Below are 26,199 nucleotides of genomic sequence, written 5' to 3' on the forward strand. Positions count from 1 at the left end.
AGTGAGTGCAAATGAGGTAAGATAAGGGAGTTAAGGCAATAAATAGGCCATGGTGGCGAAGTAATTACAATATAGCAATTAAACACTGGAATGGTAGATGTGCAGAAGATGAATGTGCAAGTAGAGATACTGGGGTGCAAAATAAATAAATAAATACAGTATGGGGATGAGGTAGGTAGATAGCCCATCTGTAAACAGCCCATCTATGTACAGGTGCAGTGATCTGTGAGCTGCTCTGACAGCTGGTGCTTAAGCTAGTGAGGGAGATATGAGTCTCCAGCTTCAGAGATTTTTGCAGTTCGCTCCAGTCATTGGCAGCAGAGAACTGGAAGGAAAGACGACCAAAGGAGGAATTGGCTTTGGGGGTGACCAGTGAGATATACCTGCTGGAGCGCGTGCTACGAGTGGGTGCTGCTATGGTGTACAGTGAGCTGAGATAAGGCGGGGCTTTACCTAGCAGAGACTTGTAGATAACCTGTAGCCAGTGGGTTTGGCGATGAGTATGAAGCGAGGGCCAACCAACGAGAGCGTACAGGTCACAATGGTGGGTAGTGTATGGGGCTTTGGTGACAAAACGGATGGCACTGTGATAGACTGCATCCAGTTTGTTGAGTAGAGTGTTGGAGGCTATTTTATAGATGACATCACCGAAGTCGAGGATCGGTTGGATGGTCAGTCTGGAGGTTAGTTAACACAGTGTCCAAAGAGGGGCCAGAAGTATACAGAATGGTGTCGTCTGCGTAGAGGTGGATCAGAGAATCACCAGCAGCAAGAGCGACATCATTGATGTATACAGAGAAGAGAGTCGGCCCGAGAATTGAACCCTGTGGCACCCCCATAGACTGCCAGAGGTCCGGACAACAGGCCCTCCGATTTGACACACTGAACTCTATCAGAGAAGTAGTTGGTAAACCAGGCGAGGCAATCATTTGAGAAACCAAGGCTGTCGAGTCTGCCGATAAGAATGTGGTGATTGACAGAGTCGAAAGCCTTGGCCAGGTTGATGAATACGGCTGCACAGTAATGTCTCTTATCGATGGCGGTTATGATATCGTTTAGGACCTTGAGCATGGCTGAGGTGCACCCATGACCAGCTCTGAAACCAGATTGCATAGCGGAGAAGGTACGGTGGGATTCGAAATGGTCGGTAATCTGTTTCTTAACTTGGCTTTCGAAGACCCTAGAAAGACAGGGTAGGATAGATATAGGTCTGTAGCAGTTTGGGTCTAGAGTGTCACCCCCTTTGAAGAGGGGGATGACCGCTGCAGCTTTCCAGTCTTTGGGAATCTCAGACGATACGAAAGAGAGGTTGAACAGGCTAGTAATAGGGGTTGCAACAATTTCGGCAGATAATTTTAGAAAGAGAGGGTCCAGATTGGGGAAACGGGGAACTGCTGAATCAGAGGGCGACCTACAAGGTGAGATCCCAGCTACAACCTGAGATGTGGCTTCATCCACCCGACAAAACTCATCTTGACCTTCTAGAATACAACACACATGTTTTCCATTGCCAAGGAGACTTAAGACTTCTTCAAAAAGCACATCAAGCCCAAAACACATGGGGACGAACCGACAGATCTAGGCTAACCCCAATTTGACTGGCTCAATATTCAGGTACGCTTTCCATGCACAATCACACAGTCTAGCCTATGACTATGACGCTGCCCTCAGCTTAAGAAACCCCCTCAATTGGTCAAAAGTAACACTTAAAAAAAAAAATATTGCCTATGGTCCAGGACATTTGAACAATGATGACGCCACGCCCATCAATAAACAATGGCCAATATATTGAAGTGTCATACAGACTGGGGCTGCTTCCTTGTGGGGTAGAGCGCATTGCTTCCCTATGCTCTAAATATGGCAATATAAATTGGAAGCTATTCCCCTACAATGTTTATTGTGCTACTGTTTAGGATAGATGGCCAGTCCTATATGGGCTACCACACAATTCCTTTATTTTATGTTGATGGCTGTCCCCCTCCGTTTACGCTAATTCATTTATCTCCCAGGGAGGACTTGGCCTAAAGGCCACAATTAATTATTGTGAAGATTTTGATTATAGACTGCATTTCTTGCACATACCATTATTATATATATATATTTTTTTTTACATAGTATAGAGCACTTCAATGCATAATACCAATTGAGGGTTAATTTATGTTTAATGCCATTTAAACCATATTGTTAATAATAATCAGGACAATGAATCAGGATTGCTGTACGAGCAAATACTCTTATTTGACTGTTTAGGCTTGCATACCTGTGCATACCTGTTACAGTGCATTTCGAAAGTATTCAGACCCCTTGAGTTTTTCCAAGTTTTCTTACATAACAGCCCTATTCTAAAATGTATTCAATAATTGTTTTTCCTGGCACCATCCCTACGGTGAAGCATGGTGGTGGTGGCAGCATCATGCTGTGGGGAGGTTTTTCACCGGCAGGGATTGGGAGACTAGTCAGGATCGAGGGAAAGATGAACGGAGCAAAGTGTAGAGAGATCCTTGATGAAAACCTGCTCCAGAGTGCTCACGACCTCAGATTGGGGCCAAGGTTCACCTTCCAACAGGACAACGACCCTAAGCACACAGCCAAGACAATGTAGGAGTGGCTTTGGGACAAGTCTCTGAATGTCCTTGAGTGGCCCAGCCAGAGCCCGGACTTGAAGCCGATCGAACATCTCTGGAGAGACCTGAAAATAGCTGTTGAGCGACGCTCCCCATCCAACCTGAGAGAGCTTGAGAGGATCTGCAGAGAAGAATGGGAGAAACTCCCCAAATACAGGTGTGCCAAGCTTGTAACGTCATACCCAAGAAGACTCGAGGCTGTAATCGCTGCCAAAGGTGATTTAACAAAGTACTGAGTAAAGGGTCTGAATACTTATGTAAATGTGATATTTCAGTTTTTTATTTTACACATTAGCACAAATTTCTGAACTTGATTTTTGCTTTGTTAATATGGGGTATTGTTTGTAGATTGATGAGGGGGGAAAAAACAATTTAATCAATTTTAGAATAAGGCTGTAAGGTAATAAAATGTAGAAAAAGTCAAGGTGTCTGAATACTTTCCAAATGCACTGTACATAAACTCAGCAAAAAAAGAAACGTCCTTTCACTGTCAACTGCGTTTATTTTCAGCAAACTTAACATGTGTAAATATTGGTATGAACATAACAAGATTCAACAACAGACATAAACTGAACAAGTTCCACAGACGTGACTAACAGAAATTCGAGTAATGTGTCACTGAACAAAGGGGGGGTCAAAATCAAAAGTAACAGTCAGTATCTCGTGTGGCCACCAGCTGCATTAAGTACTGCAGTGCATCTCCTCCACATGGACTGCAACAGATTTGCCAGTTCTTGCTGTGAGATGTTACCCCACTCTTCAAGTTCCCGGACATTTCTTGGGGGAATGGCCCTAGCCCTCACCCTCCGATCAAACAGGTCCCAGAAGTGCTCAATGGGATTGAGATCTGGGCCCTTCGCTGGCCGTGGCAGAACACTGACATTCCTGTCTTGCAGTAAGTCACGCACAGAATGGCTGGTGGCATTGTCATGCTGGAGGGTCATGTTAGGATGAGCCTGCAGGAAGGGTATCACATGAAGGTGGAGGATGTCTTCCCTGTAACGCACAGCGTTGAGATTGCCTGCAATGACAACAAGCTCAGTCCGATGATTCTGTGACACCGCCCCAGACCATGACGGACCCTTCACCTCCAAATCAATCCCGCTCCAGAGTACAGGCCTCGGTGTAACGCTCATTCATTCCCTCAACGATAATCGTGAATCCGACCATCACCCCTGGTGAGACAAAACTGCGACTCGTCAGTGAAGAGCACTTTTTGCCAGTCCTGTCTGGTCCAGCGACGGTGGGTTTGTGCCCATAGCCGTTGTTGCCTGTGATTTCTCGTGAGGACCTGCTTTACAACAGGCCTACAAGCCCTTAGTCCAGCCTCTCTCAGCCTATTGGGGACAGTCTGAGCACTGATGGAGGGATTGTGCGTTCCTGGTGTAACTTGGGCAGTTGTTGTCATCCTGTACCTGTCCCACAGGTGTGATGTTCGGATGTATCGATCCTGTGCAGGTGTTGTTACACGTGGTCTGCCACTGCGAGGGCGATCAGCTGTCCCTCCTGTCTCCCTGTAGCGCTGTCTTAAAGCGTCTCACAGTACGGACATTGCAATTTATTTCCCTGGCCATATCTGCAGTCCTCATGCCTCCTTGCAGCATGCCTAAGGCATGTTCACGCAGATGAGCAGGGACCATGAGCATCTTTCTTTTGGTGTTTTTCAGAGTCAGTAGAAAGGCCTCTTTAGTGTCCTAAGTTTTCATAACTGTGACCTTAATTGCCTACCGTCTGTAAGCTGTTAGTTTCTTAACGACCGTTCCACAGGTGCATGTTCATAAATTTATGGTTCATTAAACAAGCATGGGAAACAGTGTTTAAACCCTTTACAATGAAGATCTGTGACATTATTTGGATTTTTACGAATGATCTTTGAAAGACAGGGTCTTGTACAAGGGACGTTTCTTTTTTTGCTGAGTTTACACACACACACATACACACTGTTACAGGCTTTGGTGTTTGTTTTGCTCCGTATATTTTTTACTCTCTATCCTAAGTTGTTGTGGGTTTTTCTTTTAGTTTGTCTTTTTGGAGGCAAACCTAGTGGGCATCCATGGTGTTTAAAAAAATATAAAATAAAAAAACCTTTCTAGTGGCTTTGCCAACGTTCAGCGGGCACCCACATGGTTGCCTTTCAGAACCCCTTCTGAACAACTTTCTGTTTTGTTTGTTAGTTCCTTTTGTTGTGAGTGACATTTTGAGTTTGTCTTCTGGGAATGTCCCTCTCACACACACACACACACACACACACACAGTGAGCTCTAAAAGTATTGGGACACTGACATTTTTTGTTGTTTTGGCTCTGTTCTCCAGCACCTTGGATTTGATACATGACTGTGGAATTATATAATGACTGAGGTTAAAGTGCAGACTGTCCGCTTTAATTTGAGGGTATTTTCATCCATACCGGGTTAACCGTTTAGAAATGATATAACATTTGCACATAGTCCCCCCATTTTAGGGGACCAAAAGTATTGGGACAAATTGACTTTTGTGAATAGTAAATAGTTAAGCATTTGGTCCCATATTCATAGCACGCAATGACTACATCAAGCTTTGATGCATTTGCTCTTTTTGTTTTGGGTTTTTCAGATTATTTTGTACTTTTATTGTAAATAAGATCAGAATATTTCTAAAAACTTCTACATTAATATGGATACTACCACGATTAAGGATAATCCTGAATGAATCGTGACTGATGAGTGAGAAGTATACTAGATCGAATCCCCGAGCTGACAAGGTAAAAAAAAATATACTGTTCCTAGGCCATCATTGTAAATAAGAATTTGTTCTTAACTGACTTGCCAAGTTAAATAAAGGTTAAATAAAAAATTCAAAAATACACACAAATACAGTATCAAGACATGCTAGTTTCTGTAGAGCTAAATCCGATCAAGACTGAACTGTGCGATGTAGTAGGGAGTTGTATTTTCCAACAGGCCCATATTCTACATAGTTTAGCGTAGAAAATGTGGTAATTAACTACAATGACCCTAATCCATTGCGTGCCAGGTTAAACTTGTCCAGTCTGTGCGGAGCAGAGACTGAGGAGGGAACCGTGATACATTTTTTTAGAATTGAACCGAAACCAAACCGACCTCAAAGTATTAATCACTCAGCACTACTGACAACCAACCTGAGTTCCTAGGCGGGGTGGAAAACATGTTTTCCGGATGCGGTGGGTTGGACGGAGACATGTTGGGCTGGGGGGAATGGGATGGGGAGTCTGAAGTGTAGGCCCACCTCTATTTTTCTTTACATACCAATTTTATTATTATGAAATCCTGTTTGATCAATATGATGATTTCTGTGTGTATTTTTTATTTTGAGTGCCAGCCAATGCGTACATGTTATATAAACTGAATATATTCATTTATATTTGACCTGTAATATTTGAATCCGGCCTACTGCCCTATAATACAACCTCTCTCGATCTTTCCCAACTTGTCATCCTCGCCCTATCTGTTCAGGAAAGTCAGAAAATATCTTTACAAATATTTATAAAATCAAAGATGGGAGGGAAGAGGAAAGTTCAGGAGTAACAGAGAGAAGAGGTGGATACTGGATAGAGTGAAACAACGAGGGAGGGGAGGAAAGAGGTAGAGAAAGAAAATATGCATAAAGACAGGAGACTGCGAGAAATCAGGGAGATATCAACCAAGGTTGAAACAAGGACATGGAAGGAGAGGGATGGACAGAGGGGTTGGAAGAAGTTGAAGAGGGAGCGATAGAGCCACTCGTAAACTAGGCTCAGCTGCTGTGGGACCGGAGGGGAAAAAGATCAGTGTCTGGCATTTTCTATGTCCCAGTCATGTCCCCCAGTTGCCAGCACTGTCGCTCACACCATTGTATTATATATCATTGCCCTTGTGCCAAGTTTACTGCACAGACACACCTGCCACACACACACACACACACACACACACACACACACACACACACACACACACACACACACAGCCCGGTATTCAAGTTCCTGTCGTAAAATGTATTCCTCTGGAATGTAATTCCAGCCCCCTCTGCAGGTCTGTAGGGATGCAGTGTTCTTTTCAGAGGTTGAATGACCAATGTCACTATGATACGTGAGAAGGTATCTGTACATTTTGTTTTGTTTAACAGGAACTGAGCTGTTAATAAGAGTCCTGTTAAATTAATCCTAATTTCCTCACTTTAGTCAACATCTCCCAATGTCAAATATTTGAAGGAGCTGTGTGTAGAACACTTTCCATTACATTTCGTTTTTCTATTACACATGACCTTGAAATCAGAAGCGGGAGGTTCTTACGCCCTTTAGCAGATTGCCCCTCATGCTTATCCGTTCAGATTATCCCTTTCTGTCTTTCAAAACATTCTGAAACACCAGTTCTCTTCACAACCTGTTAATATATGCCATTTAGCTGACTTTTATCCAAAGCAACTTACGTAACTTATGTTAGCGTATACATCTATGTGTTTGTGATGATCTCTGCCGGAGTTGTACCCATGACCTTGGTGTTGCTAGTGCCATCGTCTTACCGACGGAGCCGCACAGGACCGTAATCACTAGCTAATCACTTTACCCCCTCTGGTTCCCTCCAGCTGCTTTCAGAGAAGCTGCTGCGCAGGGAGAAGGAGTTTCAGGAGCTGGAGGAAGGCCTGAGGGCCGAGCAGGTCTCCAAGAAGACAGCCCAGGCCAGCCTGCACCAGAGGGAGCTGGAGGTGCAAGAGCTCCAGGCCCGGGCAGTGGGTGCCGAGGCCAGCCTGCAGAGAGCCCAGGCAGAGCTGGGGGAGCGGGGGGAGGAAGCCGAGAGGCTCCGAAGGGAGGTGGCTGAGCTGGAGGCCAAGCACAGGGTTGTGAAGACTGAGAGGAAGCAGCTGCAGCAGCAGAGGGAGGAGAGGGAGAGCCAGGGCCTGGCGCAGCAGAGTGAGATCTGCCAGGTTAGTGAGTAACACATGCTCACGGTCAGACACCAAAAACGTACGTGTCAGACTCTCACACATGCCTATAAACACACACACACACACACACACACACACACACACACACGTGCGCGAGTGAGCGACGCGCACAGGTAAACTTGTGCACACACACACATAGGTCAGACACACAAGTCTTTGCTTATCAATGATACTGTATATTAGGTATAAGCCTCCCTCTTCTTCTTTCCATCCTCTTCCTCCCCTCCTCCTCTGTGTTGTAGCTGCATGCTAAGCTGCTGGAGGCGGAGCGGCAGCTGGGGGAGGTGCATGGCCGTCTGAAGGAGCAGAGGCAGCTCTCTGGGGAGAAACTGAAGGACCGCGAGCAACAAGCCGCCGACCTGCAGATCAAACTGTCCCGCTCAGAGGAACAGGTAGGGACACCACATGAATTTCGTATAAGATGGGTATAGACAGAATTACTGGAACGGACATTCCCATTTAAAGGGATACTTAGGGATTTTGGCAATGATCCCCAGAGGCAGATGAACCTGTGGATACCATGTGTATGTCTCTGTGTACAGTATGAAGGAAGTTAGAGTTTTGCGAGCCAATACTAACTAGCGTTAGCGCAATGACTGGAAGTCTATGGGTATCTGCTACAGACTTCCAGTTATTGTGCTAACGCTAGTTAGCAATTGCGCTAGCGCTAGTTAGCAACTTCCTTCAAACCGCACACAGAAACATACAAATGGTATCCACAAGTTAATCTGAGTAGATAAAGGGCCTCATTGCCAAAATCCCAAAGTATCCCTTTAAATCCATGTTCTCTGATGGGTGGACCAGCGGTCATATTGACCATGTATTTTTATGGGAGCGGTAGAGTTGAACAGAGACCGATACTGTTATATGATGGATATGGACATAGGAGGACCCAGGATTGTTGCACAAGGTCCTTTATAGATTGGCCTGCCTATTAAAAGTGACTCTCTGTAGGTGGGGGTTTAGAATGAGGCCATAAACAGAGGTACTGTATTGGGTTTGACCTCTGCATGTGTGTCTTGCTTTAGTTGAAGGAGAACAGCAGTAAGACATTGGACCTGCAGCACCAGCTGGAGAAAGCTAAGCAGCAACACCAGGAGCTCCAGGGCCTGCAGCAGAACACTAACACCAAGCTGCGAGAGGCACAGGTACTACCGAACATGTCAACGTAGCAGTTCAAGAAAAGTATTTTGCCAGTACAACTCACCTCTTTCACTGTGTGTATAGTAGAACCTATGTGAAGTGATGCTCAGCACCAGAAAACCCACCACACATTAGTACAAGGTCACATTTACTAGGGCACACCTTAGCAAAACAGAAAACAACATTTCTTGTTGGACAAGCCCATGTCGTCCCACCCTGTTTCAGTCAATTTCTTTTCCTGTCTGATGCCTAATGAACATGACTAACGACTTCTGCTTAGAAAATGCTTCAGACAACACGTTTGTTTGACTCTTCTCCCTCTGCCGCTTTGTCCCTGTCCTGTTAGAATGACCTGGAGCAGGTGCTGCGTCAGATCGGGGACAAGGACCAGACGATCCAGAACCTGGAGGCCCTGCTGCAGAAGACCAAGGACAGCGTGAGTCAGCTGGAGGCTGAGAGGGAAGACCTGGTGGCCAAGATCCAGGCCGGGGAGGGAGAGACTGCCGTGCTCAACCAGCTTCAGGAGAAGAACCACACACTACAGACGCAGGTAGGGCTGGGCGGTAAACCGTATTTTACTATATACGGTATTGATGTACAGACCGGTTTGGATATTTACTTTACCTCACATAACATTATTTCAATGTTTGGTTTGTTAAATGTAATATACATGTAATAACTGAGTGATGAAACAAAACAAAAAAAGGTTGGCAATCTTCTGTTCTTACCGCCAGTAAGAAACTAACAGTAGAAAACTGCTAATGTGCTAGCAAGAGCTGCACATGTACTTTTTTGTCATGAATTGTGCCTGTGAGGCAGCACTGGTGCTAAATGCACCATAGAAATCAGCACAATGCCCCTTGTGGCGAAAGTAAGAACTGCCATTGAATCCATAAAAAAAAGACTTTAACAGTGTAAAACAATCAGCAGAAAGAATGTATCATGCACTACTCATGAAGCATATTTAGAACATAAAAATAAAAAAAAGAGACGAATATCGTAATATGATAATTTGGCCATATCACCCTGCCCTAGACGCAGGTACAAGCAAGACGCACGTGCCCACATGCACAGACAGACGTGTACACACACACAAAACAGAGCACACACGTAATGCAGTACGATGAACCGTAGAGGTGTGTTGTTCCGTTAATGTGCATAGGTGTAAATTCATCCAGTGTAGATGCGTATAGATTGCATGTGGATTACTGTTGAGGTGCTATTTGGGTTGTTAATTAGATTCATTCCGACATTTCTTAATTTCTTTGAACTTTTTGGATTATGTGTGTTGTTTTGTATTACTGCACTGTTGGAGCTAGAAAACACAAGCATTTCACTGCGCCTGCGATAAGATCTGCAAATCTGTGTATCGAACCAATAAACTTTGATTTGCTTTGAGGTAGTGTTAAAAGAACACTACTGATGTGATCCAATGTACCATAGTAAAAACATACAGTACCCTAATCATGATCTGAGGAACAACTAATTGTCTTGCTATCTTTCTGTTTTGGGGGCTATAGGTCACACACCTGACAGACAAACTGAAGAACCAATCGGAGAGCCACAAGCAGGCCCAGGACAACCTCCACAAGCAGGTGCAGGAGCAGAAGACCCTCCTGCGGGCGACACAGGACCAAGCCCAGGCTGTGGAGACCTCTATAAAGGAAGTGAACACCCAGCTGACCGAGAGCAGGGAGAAGGTGGCCCAACTGGACACACAGGTATGGTGAATGGACTTATGGCTGGATAAATATTCTACCTCCCCCTTTGTCCTTGACTGGAGAGAGGCACAGACAGAAGTGGCCGAGCTGGGGGTCGAAACCCCGTCGCCAGGCAGTCATGTGAAAGAGTGTTAACCACTCAACCATAGCGTTAAGAGCGTTTACCACTCAGCCAGATTCTGGCTTGAAAAGTTGTCTTGTTGTTTCCCCAGTTGAAGGCTAAGACCGAGATGCTGCTGTCGGCCGAGGCAGCCAAGGCAACCCAGAGAGTAGACCTGGAGAACCACCTGGAGACAGCCCAGCATGCACTGCAGGACACGCAGCAGGTCAGCCATAGTTTCTATGTCTGAGGTCAGCTCACTCAAAGTACTGCAGGCTGAGATGGGTGACGTCAGCAGAATAGACTCATACTAGATGGAAATCTGATCTACCACAATACTCCTTCAATGGCGATCTGTCTCTTGACATAATATCAGCGATTCATTTTTTTTCTTAAATGAACCTGAGTCTGTGGGACATTGTGCCCTAGATGAGGGCTAGTATAACCGGTGTGAAATGGCTAGCTAGTTAGCGAGGTGTGCGCTAATAGCGTTTCATTCGGTGACGTCACTCACTCTAAGACCTTGAAGTAATTATTTCCCTTGCTCTGCAAGGGCCGCGGCTTTTGTGGAGCGATAACTATCAATGCTTCGAGGGTGACTGTTGTCGATGTGCCCAGGTAGGGGCGAGGAGAGGGACGGAAGCAATACTGTAACACTAGGCCCCATTCCAATTCTTTAAAAGTAAATCCTTCCTTCCTTCCCATCCTTGAAGTAATCACTGATTAAACAGGACAGGGGATTGTCATGTTGTGGAGCCCTTGTATTCTCCTTGTGTTCTCCTGTCCAATCATGTAGTCAATGATTACTTCAAGGAAAGAAGGATGCGCTTTTAGAGAATTTGAATGGGGCCCCCAGTAACCTAATCTCTCCTGTCCTTATAGGAGCTGAGTAAGAGCCAGGCGTGTGTGGAGGAGCAGGGCCGGGGGCTGCAGGCGAGACAGGAGCAGTGTGGCCAGCTGGAGGCCAGTCTGAAGGAGGTCAAAGACAAACTACTGATCTCAGAACAGCGTGTAGAGCAGCTGGAGGTGCGGGCCAAGGTCTGTTAAATGCACTCACACACACATTAGATTTTTGTTTATTACGATATGAAGGGGTTTAGCTCATACACACATCTTGGTATCAGGGTTGTAGTAGAAAGTCACTGTGAGGTCACTGAAATGGCTGTGTGTGTGTGTGTTCTTTGTCCGTGTATGACAGAAAGCGGAGGCGGAGGGGGGGGAGCTGCGTGCTGCCAGGGAGCAGGCCCAGCAGGAAGTGCAGAAGCTCCAGAAGCAGGGGTCAGAGGTCAAGGGAAAGCTGAAGGAGCTGGGTTGCCTATTGGAGACTGAGAAGGCTGGGTGAGAACTTACTGCACCTTCTTTATGCTGTCACAGTCAGGTTACCATGCCAATGGACACGACAGGGTCAAAGTTCATTCGGAAAGAATTCAGACCCCTTGATTTTTTCCCCCCCACATTTTGTTACGTTACAGCCTTATTCTAAACTGGATTTAAAAAAATGAAATCCTCATCAATCTACACATAATACCCCATAATGACAAAGCGAAAACAGGTTTTTAGAAAGTTTTGCAAATGTATTAAAAATAAAAAACAAATACCTTATTTACATAAGTATTCAGACCCTTTGCTATGAGACTCAAAATTGAGCTCAGGTGCATCCTGTTTCCATTGATCATCCTTGAGATGTTTCTACAACTTGATTGGAGTCCACTTGTGGTAAATTCAATTGATTGGACATGATTTGGAAAGACACACACCAGTCTATATAAGGTCCCACAGTTGACAGTGCATGTCAGAGAAAAAACCAAGCCATGAGGTTGAAGGAATTGTCCGTAGAACTCCGAGCCAAGATTGTGTCGAGGCACAGATCTGGGGAAGGACACCAAAAAATGTCTGCAGCATTGAAGGTCCCCAAGAACACAGTGGCCTCCATCATTCTTCAATGGAAGAAGTTTGGGACCACCAAGACTCTTCCTAGAGCTGGCCGTCCGGCCAAACTGAGCAATCGGGGCAGAAGGGACTTGGTCAGGGAGGTAACCAAAAACCCGATGGTCACTCTGACAGAGCTCTAGAGTTCCTCTGTGGAGATGGGAGAACCTTCCAGAAGGACAACCATCTCTGCAGCACTCTACCAATCAGGCCCTTATGGTAGAGTAGCCAGACGGAAGCCACTCCTCAGTAAAAGGCACAAGACAGCCCTCTTGGAGTTTGCCAAAAGGCACCTAAAGGACTCTCATACCATGAGGAAGAAGATTCACTGGTCTGATAAAACCAAGATTAAGCTCTTTGGCCTGAATGCCAAACGCTGGAGGAAACCTGGCACCATCCCTACGGTGAAGCATGGTGGTGGCAGCATCATGCTGTGGGGATGTTTTTCAGAGGCAGGGACTGGGAGATTAGTCAGGATAGAGGTAAAGATGAACGGAGCAAAGTACCGAGAGATCCTTGATGAAAACCTGCTCCAGAGCACTCAGGACCTTAGACTGTGGTAAAGATTCACCTTCCAACAGGACAACGACCCTAAGCACACAGCCAAGACATCGCAGGATTGGCTTTGGGACAAGTCTCTGAAAGTCCCTGAGTGGCCCAGACAGAGCCCGGACTTAAACCCGATCGAACATCTCTGGAAAGACCTGAAATTAGCTGTTCAGCGACGCTCCCTTACAACCTGACAGAGCTTGAGAGGATCTGCAGAGAAGAATGGGAGAAACTCCCCAAATACAGGTGAGTTTCTGAATACTTATATAAATGTGATATTTCAGTTTATTTTTTTATACATTTGTTAACATTTCTAAACCTGTTTTTGCTTTGAGTAGATTGACGAGGGGGGGGAAAAACAATCAATTTTACAATAAGGCTGTAAGGTAACAAAATGTGGAAAAAGTAAAGGGGTCTGAACTTAGAATGCACTGAATCATCTCCCGATGACAAGGAAAATGACTGTTGCAGCAACAGTCCACCTGAGTATAAATGAAATGTGGTTCTGGCCATCGACTATAAACCAAGCTTATCAAATCAAATTCAAATCAAATTTATTTATATAGCCCTTCTTACATCAGCTGATATCTCAAAGTGCTGTACAGAAACCCAGCTAAAACCCCAAACAGCAAGTAATGCAGGTGTAGATTGTTTGTCATTGTACCACATCCAGTACTCTTTGTGACTCTTTGTGACCAGTCTCTGCTTCTCTCAGGACTGCTGCTTTACAGGTGGAGCTGAAGAGAAAAACCTCCTCCCTGAGTGACATGCGACAGCAGCTGGAGCAATGTGAGCAGGAGAAGACCTCCCTCCAGGCCAACTTGGACAAGCTAGCCCAGGAGGGGCAGGCGCAGCAGGCAGAGCTGGACAGGAAAGCCCAGGGCTTGGCCAGAGAGCTCCAGACGGCCCAGCAGGAGAAGGAGGCCCAGGGGAAAGAGCTGGCGGCGGTCAAGGATGGCCTGGCTAAGGCCTACAAAGCCATGAAGGACAGCCAGAGCCAGCTGGACAAGGAGAGGAAGAGCAGCAAGGCAGTTCTGGAGGAAAAGGTGGGTTTAATGTGGTGTAGCGTGGTAGACCTCCATGTGGAAGGCACAGACAGCAATGTGAAGGAGTCAGGAAGCTACTTGGGTCCATATTCATAAAGTGTTACAGAGTGGGAATTCTAATATACTGTAGGATCAGTTTTGCCTTTTAGATCATAATGAATAAGATTACATGGACAGGGGTGGCCCGGATCCTAGATCCACACTCCTACAATTTAAGGGCCCTGTTCTTCTAGAATGTATTTGTCAGTGTTATCGGCAGAAGTCTGTTAGACTCTAGGCCAAATCCAACATAAAATTATCTGTTTTAACGTGAAAATAAAAATGTCTCGAATGTGTTCCTGTTTTAGGAGAAGTCCCATGAGAAGGCCAGACAGGAGCTGCTGAAGGCCACAGAGGCCACCACCAAGGAGATGGCAGAGGTCAAAGGGCAGCTGGACAAGATCAGAGAGGTAAGAAGCCCATAGACATTAATACATGGTCCCATTCATTAGGCACCAAATGGAAGAAAACTGACAATAAGGAGGGACTACCTGAGCTTGTCCAATAGGAAACCCTTCATTTTTGTTTCAGTTGCAAAGTGTTTTGCTATGGTGTGCCCTAATGAACACGACCCAGATAGCGATTGTCCATGCTCTCACAATGGGTTCTATTTTGTGTCTACCTTTGCAGGCAGAAAAAGGGCTGAATATGCAGCTGACTGCATTAACAGAGCAACACACCAAGACCCAGGAGGCCCTGAAAGAGAAGGAGAAGGGGGTGCAGCAGCTACAGGCACAGCTGACGACAGCCCAGGGGTCCTTCAGCCAGGAAAAGAAGAAGCTGGAAAGCCAAGTGACCAAGCTGCAAGGATCACATGCCAAGAAGGTAAGATTACGTACACACACACACACACACACACACACACACACTTAATTCCATGTATTTTACATGTTTTGAACTAAATGTGTATTCCAGGCTGAGGAGGAGGGTCGTCTGAGGGAACAGGTGTCAGCCCTCGGCCAGGATTTGAGCTCTGAGAGGGCCAGAACCACTGAGCTGCAGGAGGTTCTAGAGCAGAGTCAGCAAGGCCTGGCCAAGCTGCAGTCTGAGTACTACGGCAAGGAGTCAGAGTTGTCATCTCTCAGACAGGACCTCAAGGTGGGTGGGAGACCATGCAAGCATAGAAATATCCTTACTAGAACGGGAATCCACATTCAATTATATTTCAATGGAGGGCGGTCGGGATCAGTGGGAGTTAGACAGGAATTGTCATTGTGTGAGAAGAAGAATCGTTGTGTGAGAGGAAAATATGTGTGAGAAGACAAAGGTAGTTAAGAGGAATCAATGGAGAGACCGTTTCAGACCGCATGTACATATTGATCATGGTCTGACTCACGTGTCTGCCAGGACACCGTAGGTATAGGATCATATAAATCAAAGCCTTTTTGACTTTTTTACATAATGCTAATCTAATTTGAAGCGTGGTATGCACATAAACCTGTCGAGTGTGTGTGTGAGCCGTGCCTGTTTGCCGTGTGTATGTACTGTATATAACCCATGCCTGTGTGTACTCTCTGTTCAGGCTTCTGAGGAGAGGCTGACCCTGTCCCAGGAGGAGTTATCTGCTAACCGGGTCCAGCTGACTGGTCTGGAGGGGCAGGTGCAGGAGGTAAAGGCTGCCAGGGCCTCCCTGGAGCAGGAGCTGGCTAAACGGGACCAGAAGCTTGGCCAGCAGGAGACAGCCCTCAAAGACTTGCAGAAACAACAGGTTGATTTGATTGTATTCGTACACAGTACATGCAGACCCAGGGTCCTGCTCAAAAGTTCCCCTGTCCATATAATCATATTGGTTATGAGATCCAGGAGGGAAGAGATTATTGTTTCACTTGGGGGTATTCCATTTGGTTTTGTGTAATGAATCTCTTGTTATAATTGTTGTACATCTAATTCCAACCCAGAGCTAGGGTAGCAAAGCTACCGGTAACAGAAACTGTCAATCTATCATCATTTTTTGTCATTTATACTTTAACAACTTTTAAAATGTATTAATATATAGTATTCATTTTTTTATATCGGTGTCTGTATTGTCCATGAGTTTCTGGTAGATAGATCATATGGTTCAAGAGAAAATAGCCTAATTAATGAGAAAAGCATCTAATCAACAATGGCATTTTTTTCAATTCCCTCTGTAACTCACCAACTATAGACTTTGTTCACAACTGCCACCAGTTAACACAAAGACATTGACAACAAATACATACTGACAAATAAGTGTGTAAATAAACATATAAAGGATATTTCATGCTGAATCCCTCATATTAAACACCAATGGTTCATGTTTTACAGCTTTGTCATGACATTTTATTTTAAAATCATAATATAATAATGTACCCTCCCTTTGCAACCCTAGTCACAGCATCATGTTTTGGGGACTTTTATCAATCTGATGCCCCCCCCCACTCAGGGTGTGACCCAGGAGGAGCTGCAGAAAGAGAGGAGCAGAGCAGAGGAGTTGAGCCAGACAAAGGCTGCCCTGGAGAAGGACACAACCAGACTGGGCTCTGAGCTGAAGGCACTCAGGGAGAGGAGTGACAAGGTGAGGCCCCTCCTTAGGCTGATGCATTTATTAATCCCTTATTATGCTTTATGGAGGGGTCGGTCCTCGATCTGGGATCATTGAACAGGTCACAGGTATAGTCACTCCATTGAGTGGAATGGGGAGGGGTTGATTCTGAATTGAGCCAACTGAATCCCATATCAACTGCTATCCTCTAGGTACTCCTGTAGATCTAAGATGATTGGATAGGTGTTCGCAAAATGGCCACAATTCCACCTGACCTCTGAGGACAAGATGGAACTGCTATCATATTGCTTACACAAGTGGTCCCCAACCAGGGGTACTTGGCCTATCCATAGGAGGTACTCATGAGACCATAGGTCTACTGGTAAAATGCACATCAGTGAGTACTTCAGGGGTACTGAGGGCAGAGCAAAATTCAGTTGGTGGTACAGTAACCAAAAAAGGTTGGGAACCTCTGGCTTACACCTATCCATTTCACCCTCTCCCCCCAGGAGTTGAGGGAGCTGCGGGAAGCCAAGCAACTGTTGATCCAGCAGAAGCTGGAGACGCAGTGCCGGGTGGAAGAGGTGCAGGCAGCCCTGGAGCAGGAGGAGACCCTGCACCAGGCCACCAGAGACCGTGTTACCCAGAGAGAGGAGAAGCTACGGGCAGAGACCCAGGAGATCCAGGCCCAGCTGGTACGCTTAGTCGCTCACCAACCTAATAATTGAGACCTTGACTTTTTCCACATTTTGTTACGTTACAGCCTTATTCTAAAATTAATTACATCGTTTTTTCCCCTCATCAATCTACAAACAATGCCCCATAATGACAAAGCAAAAACAGGTTTTAAAAAAATAAAAATAACTACAAATACACTGAAATATCACATTTACATAAGTATTCAGACACTTTACTCAGTGCTTTGTTGAAGCACCTTTCGCAGAGATTACAGCCTTGAGTCTTCTTGGGTATGACACTACAAGCTTGGCACATGTGTATTTGGGGAGTTTCTCCATTCTTCTCTGTAGATCCGCTCAAGCTCTGTCAGATTGGATGGGAGTGTTGCTGCACAGCTATTTTCAGGTCTCTCTAGACATGTTCGATCTGGTTCAAGTTCGGGCTCTGGCTGGGCCACTCAAGAACATTCAGAGACCTGTCTAGAAACCACTCCTGCGTTGTGTGGTTCGGGTCGTTGTGCTGTTGGAAGGTGAACCTTGGACCTAGTCTAACGTCCTGAGTGCTGTGGAGCAGGTTTTCATCAAGGATCTCTCTGTACTTTGCTCCGTTCAAATTTCCCTCTATCCTGACTAGTCTCCCAGTCCCTGCCGCTGAAAAACATCCCCACAGCATGATGCTGCCACCACCATGCTTCACCGTAGGGATGGTGCCAGGTTTCCTCCAGATGTGACGCTTGGCATTAGTTTCATCAGACCAGAGAATCTGGTTTCTCATGGTCTAAGAGTCCTTTAGGTGCCTTTTGGCAAATTCCAAGCGAGCTGTCATGTGCCTTTTACTGAGGAGTGGATTCCGTCTGGCCACTCTACCATAAAGGCCTGATTGGTGGAGTGCTGCAGAGATGTTGTCCTTCTGGAAGGTTCTCCCATCTCCACAGAGGAACTCTGGAGCTCTGTCAGAGTGACCATCGGGTTCTTGGTCACCTCCCTAACCAAGGCCCTTCTCCCCCGATTGCTCAGTTTGGCCGGGCGGCCAGCTCTAGGAAGAGTCTTGGTGGTTCCAAACTTCTTCCATTTAAGAATGATGGAGGCCACTGTGTTCTTGGGGACCTTCAATGCTGCAGAATATTTTTGGTACTCTTCCCCAGATCTGTGCCTTGACACACAGCCCTGTCTCAGTGGTACAGACAATTCCTTTGACCTCATGGTTTGGTTTTTGCTCTGACATGCACTGTCAACTGTGGGACCTTATATAGACAGGTGTGTGCCTTTCCAAATCATGTCCAATCAATTGAATTTACAACAGGTGGTAAATCAAGTTGTAGAAACACCTCAAGGATGATCAATGGAAACAGGATGCACCTGAGCTCAATTTCAAGTCTCATAGCAAAAGGTCTGAATGCATATCTAAATAAAGTATTTATGTTTTACATTTTTAATACATTTGCAAAAATGTAAAAATAAAATAAAAACACGTTTTTACTTTGTCATTATTGGGTATTGTGTGTAGATTGATGAGCAAAAAATGAATTGAATCAATTTTAGAATAAGGCAACAAAATGTGGAAAAAGTGAAGGGGTCTGAATACTTTCTGAATGCACTGTACATGTGATGATTGACATTTTAATGCTATTTGCTGGTGGAAATGTATCATATGTACAGTAGCTCTACTAACATAAAACACACACCAGCCCTTAGTGCTTTTACGTGCTGTGTTTCACTGTGTGGTGGTGTCTTTTAGGTATTGTCACTCAGATGTGTTGTAGAGCTCCTATAGGTGTGGCTTTTCTCATCTGACTTCTAAATACCCTGTTCTCCCTCCCTCCTCGCCTCCCTAGGCGTCAGAGCGTAATGCTCGGGAGGGGCAGGCGAAGCGGGGAGAGGAGGCGGAGGCGCGGCTGGGCCTGCAGGTGACGGCGCTCAACGAGAACGTGGCCACGCTGAAGAGGGAGTGGCAGGGGAGCCAGCGGCACTGCGGCGAGCTGGAGAAGCAGACGGACGAACTGCGGGGCGAGATCGCCGTGTTGGAGGCCACCGTGCAGAACAACCAGGAAGAGAGGCGTGCGCTGCTGGAGAGGTGAGAGGGAGAGGGGAGTGGGTGTGAAGTTCTCTCCAGAATTACTGTGTGGTGTGTTTATACCAGAAACTACCTTGAAGCAAGAAATCGCCTAGATCTACCCTTGTGGGTGTCTTCGAAACAAAAGGGCAAGTTGGCTGTTTTTTTTAAAAATTTATTTAACTAGACAAGTCCGTTAAGAACAAATTCTTATTTAGAATGACGGCCTGGGTGACAGGGGCCCCTGCCTTGTTCAGGGGCAGAACGACAGATTTTTACCTTGTCAGCTTGGGGATTCGATCCAGCAACCTTTCGGTTACCGGCCCAACGCTCTAACCACTAGGCTACCTGCCGCCCTGACACCTTGCAGGATAGGCCAACTGATTTCCGGTAGTTGCTAAAAGTCGTGCCGTCATTATAACCTCACTGTGATGCAGCAGAAGTTGCTTTGGAGGTGACTAGTGCTTTGATTTATTTTCTTTCTTCCCTCTAATTCTTTCTCTCTCTCCCTCTTTCCTAATTTTCTCTCCTCCTGTGGTAGCTTTTAGCCTTCAACCATTTTTACTGTGTTATGGCTGTGTTTCAGGTGTGTGAAGGGTGAGGGGGAGATGGAGAAACTGCAGGCCAAAGTAGTGGAGATGAGGAGGAAACTGGATGATACGACAGCCGCCATGCAAGAGCTGGGCAGAGAAAACCAGTCACTACAGGTAACAATACAAGATACGTAGCACCACGTTACACACGTATTAGGACTTCAGATGCATCGTTTCTTTATGACCTGTAGCTGAACTCGGTCTTTATTAAGCACAATACGGAGTCCACATCCATGGAGTCCAACGACCAATTATTATGTAATTGTATTCATCTCATTTAATAGGCTGTTATGGATGTCACAATAGAACGCGCCGCTCTGCGGCTTCGAACTCTGTAGGACAAATAGCTTGTAATAGAGCTGTGTGTTGTAGTGTGCATGCGTTTTAGTGGAGCTAGTTTTCATGCTGTGTGTATGCAGGTGCTCTAACCCCTCTCCTTGTCCCCGTCTGTAGATAAAGCAGTCACAGTCTCTGACCAGGAAGTGGGCAGAGGACCACGAGGTACAGAACTGCATGGACTGTGGGAAAGGCTTCTCTCTCGCCATTAGGAAGGTGAGTTGTATTACACGGCGGTCTGTTCATTTGGGCAGATCTTTTGCAACAGGAATGTTTAGCAACAAAGAATTCATGTTTCTTATTGGACAAGTTCAGGTAGTCCCTCCCTGTTTCAGTCAATTTTCTTCTGTTTGCTGCCTTATGAACACGACCATTGTAAATGTTTTTACGTTTATGTTAGAATGAACTGCTGTGCAGAGCCGTGGTTGAATGATAACGCTCCCAACACATGTACAAATCTCCCCACCAGTGACCGGTGTTCAATCCCCCTGTCCACCCTTCCCACTTACCTCTGTCTCTTTCTGATTTCCGAACTGTCTCAATAAAGTTCAAATACATAGAGAACAAAAGAGTAGTCGGCATAGCCTGACTGCCCATCCTCCTAACTGACTCTCTCTACTCCCAACTCTGACTCCCCCCCGCAGCACCACTGCAGACACTGTGGCAACATCTTCTGTGCAGAGTGCTCCGCCAAGAACGCCCTCATACCCTCCTCCAAGAAGCCTGTGCGGGTTTGTGAAACATGCTTCGAAGATCTCCAGGCCTGACACCCCTCTCCCCCCTCCCCCCCAGTAGCCCAGCAACGGCATGTCTCATGATGTCCATTTTCTATGTGCATTCATCTGGACTGAGGAACCAACACCAGTCTCTCTATGAACCCCCATTGGACCATGCGAAGCAAACAGACCTACTGAGCTTTGGAGAGGAGTAACCTGGTGATGGGATGGGAGTGCAGAAGAAGTGGCCAGTCACTATAGGGACCGCTGGTCTTAACAAGAGGTTTAGCAGGGGTCTCGACGTCACACAAGAAGATGGGAACATAATGGAAGAAGCACTGCAGACATTCCTGAGCTATATGATGGAATAGGCCACATCTGTATAGTGCCTTTGCCGCTCCTGACCTGAAGTCGGTCAGAGTATGGTAACAGGGAGAGCTCAACAGCAACCATCCATTACTCCACACATCTAGCTCGAACGGCAGCCATCTTGGTTTGGCATTGTTATCATCTTTAGCATTAACAAGACAGTTGACTGTAAGTTGGGTCTTGAAGGGTTGTGAAGGCAGGGGTTATACCGACTAACGGGTTACGTTAACGAAAGGATATAGTTACCTTGAAAGGTGGAAAGCAGTGGTTCTGTTTGTTTTAGAAGTATTTTGTTCACGACCAAAGAATGTCTAACTGGAGGAGTCCAACAGTCCTGAGAGATGGCATGATATGAAGCTAAATGGAAAGCCTGGATTTTTCATACCTTTATTTATTTCAATTACTTTTTAAATCTATCTGAAAGCTTTGGATTTCTGACTCATAAGGTCATACATTTTATCAAGAATTCAGACATCCTTGATATACATCAGATTTTTTTTTTCAATGCTGCTCATCTTTCTACAAAACTGAATTACTTTTTTTTGTTTTTCACTGTCCACGTGGTTGGTTGCATGTGCTTTTTCTGTCGCCTGTATCCCATTCAACATCATGACTACTGCAGGCAATAACTGTCCACGTGTATCTTGTGTGTATATGTGGTGCTTTAGGAATGAATGTGTATCAGTATGTGTAGGGCTGCAGTGTTGTCAGTCTGCATGGTGACTGTTTAAACCTTCTCTTTAAGACACTTTTGTACATGTCAATGTTGATTTACACTAATTGCTAACTCTTTACGATCTGTCAAACAGAACTGATAACACTTAAAAAATCTAGTCCTCATTCAAGTATTTTTAATGGGGGATTCTCATGAAACTAGTTTTAAACATCTGTAGCAAATTGAGTTGCAAAAATCAACTATAATTCTGGAGACAAAGTCCAGTTTTTGGCAGTGTTATTTTAAATAAAGTTGACATTTTCACCCCAAATTCTCATTACCGAAATGCATCTGTATTGAATTCTGAGGTCATTTTATACTAGTTCAAGTGGACATGTATCATTATCGTAACACTTTCAAGTTTCTGTAAATAAACTTTATTCACTCATGATGCATCATCTAGACCAGGGTTTCCCAAACTCGGTCCTGGGGCCCCCCCTGGGTGCACGTTTTGGTTTTTGTCCTAGCACTACACAGCTGATTTAAAATAATCAAAGCTTGATGATGAGTTGGCTATTTGAATCAGTTGTGTAGCGCTCGGGCAAAAACCAAAACGTGCTCCCAGGACCGAGTTTAGGAAACCCTGATCTAAGGGTTTAACTTTAACTGAGCACAAGTTAATGTATCCGCTTATATGCCTTCAGAATTAGGTTCTTATTCTCAAACAACCCCTTTACCCCACTTGGTCTTCTCATTACTGATATGGCTAAAAAGCTCAAATTGGGAAAAATCAGAACCGTTACCTTATAAACATGGAGGCATGAATGGGCTTTAGTGATGTGGTCAATTGTTTGCTGACTCATAATGGCTGTCTCCTAATATTTGCAGATTGAGCTAAGGGCCTCTCATTACCGAAACAAATGTCTCAATAAATATGGGGTGTAAAAACCCTGTTTAAATTACATCTAAGCCACAATCAGCAGTTTGTTTCAGCAAAGAGCAACCCCACCACAACGGAGAATATCCCCAATTTTGACATGTGTACCTGTTTTCACACTTACCTGTACTGTTGTTTAATATCCCAAGACAGTTTTTGTTCCATATCGCACCTATTTAGGCATATTGTGTTATGCCGTTTGCCCATAGGATCCCATTCAATCCAGAAATACATCTAAAACAAATGTACCACAAATATCCACGTCCTAATACACCAATATTACTTGTAAAGACCTTGGAGAAATATATTTTTTGCAGTTACATTTAAGTCTGCTTTTGAAAATACATGCATATACAGTACTTATACTGAAATAAGTGGTATTTTAGTCAATTACATTAAGATCAGTGATTTTAGTATTATGCAAGGATTATTTGGGATTAACAAATGATGAAACTGATTTGTTGGGTTACTGAATCTCTGGTAGAGATCAGCACAGGTTTTTCAATGGCAAATTATGCAACACTCATTTCCGAAACCTGCTCATCATTACCGTAATGCGGAAATGTTAGGACACATTTATGCAATTTTGTCTTAATCTGATGTGTACATAAATGAAATAAAACAATTTGAATGTATACAAAAGTTATTGATTCAAGAAGGTTGTTACGGTAATAATATTTTACGAAATACATTTTAAATATGTTTAACTCAGGCCTTTTCATTAGGGAAGCAATGTTAAAAATATTATAAATTGATTTGTTTTACTTTTTGGGAGTTTAAAAAGTGTTGCGGTAATGAGAATTTTTGCATTGGTAGTTGTAAAATGCATTATCTGATCAAAAAACAAGACTAATAAGTAAACTACATATCCTAATCTCGGTGATCCAAGAGGACATTTCTTTTTTAAATGTCAGTTTCATGAGAATGACCCTGAAAACGGTGCCTTCAGAAAGTATTCACACCCCTTGGGATTTTCCACATTTTGTTGTTATAAAGTGGGATTAAAATATTTATTTGTATTTTTTGTCAACGATCTGTCAGAGTGGAAGTCAAATTCTAACGTATGTAAAAACAACGTATGAAAAATAAAACTCTTGATTACATAAGTAGAGAACCCTGAGTCAATACATGTTAGAATCACCTTTGGCAGCGATTAAAGCTGTGCGTCTTTCTGGGTAAATCTCTATGAGCTTTGCACACCTGAATTGTATAATATTTGCTTATTGTTCTTTTTAAAATTATTCAAGCTCTCAAGTTGGTGGTTGATCCTTGCTAGACTGCCAATTTAATTCAAAACTGTAACTAGGCCACACAGGAACACTCAATGTCGGTAAGGAACTCGGTGTATATTTAGCCTCGTGTTTTAGGTTATTGTCCTGCTGAAAGGTAAATGTCTCCCAGTGTCTGCTGGAAAGCAGACAACTAGGTTTTCCTCTAGGATTTTGCCTGTGCTTAGCTTTATTCCATTATATTTGTATCCTAAAAAAACTCCCTAGTCCTTGCCGAAGAATAGCATACCCATAACATGATGCAGCCACCACCATGCTTGAAAATGTGAAGAATGGTACTCAGTGATGCATTGTTTGATTTGCCCCAAACATAACACGTTGTATTCAGGACATAAAGTTAATTTGGCAATTTTTTTAACGTTTTTCTTTAGTGCCTTATTGCAAAACAGGATGCATGTTTTGGAATATATTTATTCTGTGCCGGCTTCCTTTTCACTGTCATTTAGGTTAGTATTGTGGAGTAACTACAATGTTGTTGATCCATCCTCAGTTTTCTATCACAGCCATTAAACTCACTGTTTTAAAAGTCACTATTGGCCTCATGGTGAAATCCCTGAGTGGTTTCCTTCCTCTCCGTAAACAGAGTTAGACCTGTGTCTTTGTAGTGACTGGGTGTATTGATGCACCATCCAAAGTGGAATTCACAACTTCACCATGTTCAACGGAATATTCAATGTCTGCTTTATTTTTACCCATCTACCAAATAGGTGCCCTTCATTGCGAATCATTGGAAAACCACCCTGGTCTTTGTGGTTGAATCTGTGTTTGAAATTCACTGCTCAACTGGGGGCCTCACAGATAATTGTATGTGTGGGGTACAGAGATGAGGCAGTCATTCAGAAATCATGTTAAAAACATTGTACACAGAGACCATGCAAATTATGACTGGTTAAGCACATTTTTACTCCTTAACTTATTTAGGCTTGCCATAACAAAGGGGTTGAATACTTATTGACATTTCAGCTTTTCCTTTTTAATTCATTTGTAAAAACCTAATTCCACTTTGAAATGATGGGGTATTGTGTGTAGGCCAGTGACTAACTCAATTTAATACATTTTAAATTCAGGCTGCAACACAATGTAGAAAGTCATGGTTTGTGAATATTTTCTGAAGGCTGAATACTGATTTGAACTGCTCCTGCACTGTCTGGTCAATCCACAGTAAATGATGAAGGCTCTTAGTTGAAAGACTGCCATGTTATTGTGAGTGACTTGGTCAGCCGTCTGGCTTGCTGTATGTCTACATGTCTGGCTAGCCGATGGGCTGGCGGTCCATCTAGCTCAGGGTTTCCCAACCCCCCACCCCCCGGACTGTGTCCGTCTGCCTAGCTGTGTCTGGCTAGCTGGCTTTGAAGGCCTGAACACCTTTTTCTTTCAATGCCAGTCCTCCATCTACTCTGGGTTCAAGAGGTCATTCTCAAACACGTGGCATTCTACCATTTCATTTTGATCAAGTAGACTCCTGTCTTAGCATGCATATCTGCATTAAATTGGTTTTGTCTACCTCAGATTGGCACAGGCATATAAATAGCACTATGGTTAACCTGAAAGATTCTTTTTCCATGTTGTAGAGATCAAGTTTCCCAGCTTGCTGGATGCATTTAATAGTGTTGTTGTCACGAAGGCCAAGAGATTGGAGGTCTAGGCTGCACCTCATCATATTCTGGGTTAAGAGCAGTTACAGGCACAGCCTGTGCCAAGTATCTGCCCACTAACTCCACCCTTAGTTTAGAAGTGGTCAGCGACCCTGGTCCTGGAGGGCTACAAGGTTAGTGCAGGCTTTTGTTCCAGCACTAATACCTTTTTCATAGCAACTGCTCATCAATACTTTAAATTGAAACGGGTGTTTCAGTGCTGGCTGGAGCAAAAACCTGCCCCTCTAACTCAGTCATAGGGTTTACCATCTTATTGTACGTCATTGTCACTTACTAATACCAAGGCTATAGTAATTATCTTTGTAAAAGGTTTTTGTCCCATAAGAA

General features: G+C 44.5%; 1 protein-coding gene across 3 annotated transcripts in view; it reads left to right on the forward strand.

The window, feature by feature from the left end:
* eea1 (early endosome antigen 1) overlaps positions 1-24,034 on the forward strand; it is a 48,837-nt gene extending 24,803 nt beyond the window's left edge. For all 3 annotated transcript variants that reach the window (XM_014148247.2, XM_014148248.2, XM_014148249.2), the window contains 19 exons: positions 7,203-7,541; positions 7,805-7,954; positions 8,591-8,710; positions 9,052-9,255; positions 10,226-10,426; positions 10,639-10,752; positions 11,409-11,564; positions 11,725-11,864; positions 13,720-14,050; positions 14,398-14,499; positions 14,720-14,914; positions 15,005-15,187; positions 15,612-15,797; positions 16,494-16,625; positions 17,102-17,287; positions 19,105-19,343; positions 19,909-20,029; positions 20,369-20,467; positions 20,896-24,034. In XM_014148247.2, the coding sequence (XP_014003722.2) occupies positions 7,203-7,541; positions 7,805-7,954; positions 8,591-8,710; positions 9,052-9,255; positions 10,226-10,426; positions 10,639-10,752; positions 11,409-11,564; positions 11,725-11,864; positions 13,720-14,050; positions 14,398-14,499; positions 14,720-14,914; positions 15,005-15,187; positions 15,612-15,797; positions 16,494-16,625; positions 17,102-17,287; positions 19,105-19,343; positions 19,909-20,029; positions 20,369-20,467; positions 20,896-21,018 (3,321 nt within the window). In that variant the 3' untranslated portion in view covers positions 21,019-24,034. The remainder of the gene's footprint in view (positions 1-7,202; positions 7,542-7,804; positions 7,955-8,590; positions 8,711-9,051; positions 9,256-10,225; positions 10,427-10,638; positions 10,753-11,408; positions 11,565-11,724; positions 11,865-13,719; positions 14,051-14,397; positions 14,500-14,719; positions 14,915-15,004; positions 15,188-15,611; positions 15,798-16,493; positions 16,626-17,101; positions 17,288-19,104; positions 19,344-19,908; positions 20,030-20,368; positions 20,468-20,895) is intronic.
* The last annotated feature ends 2,165 nt before the right edge of the window (positions 24,035-26,199 follow it).

The sequence above is a fragment of the Salmo salar genome, chromosome ssa16 (genome assembly GCF_905237065.1).
Source record: "Salmo salar chromosome ssa16, Ssal_v3.1, whole genome shotgun sequence".
Lineage (NCBI taxonomy): Eukaryota > Metazoa > Chordata > Actinopteri > Salmoniformes > Salmonidae > Salmo > Salmo salar.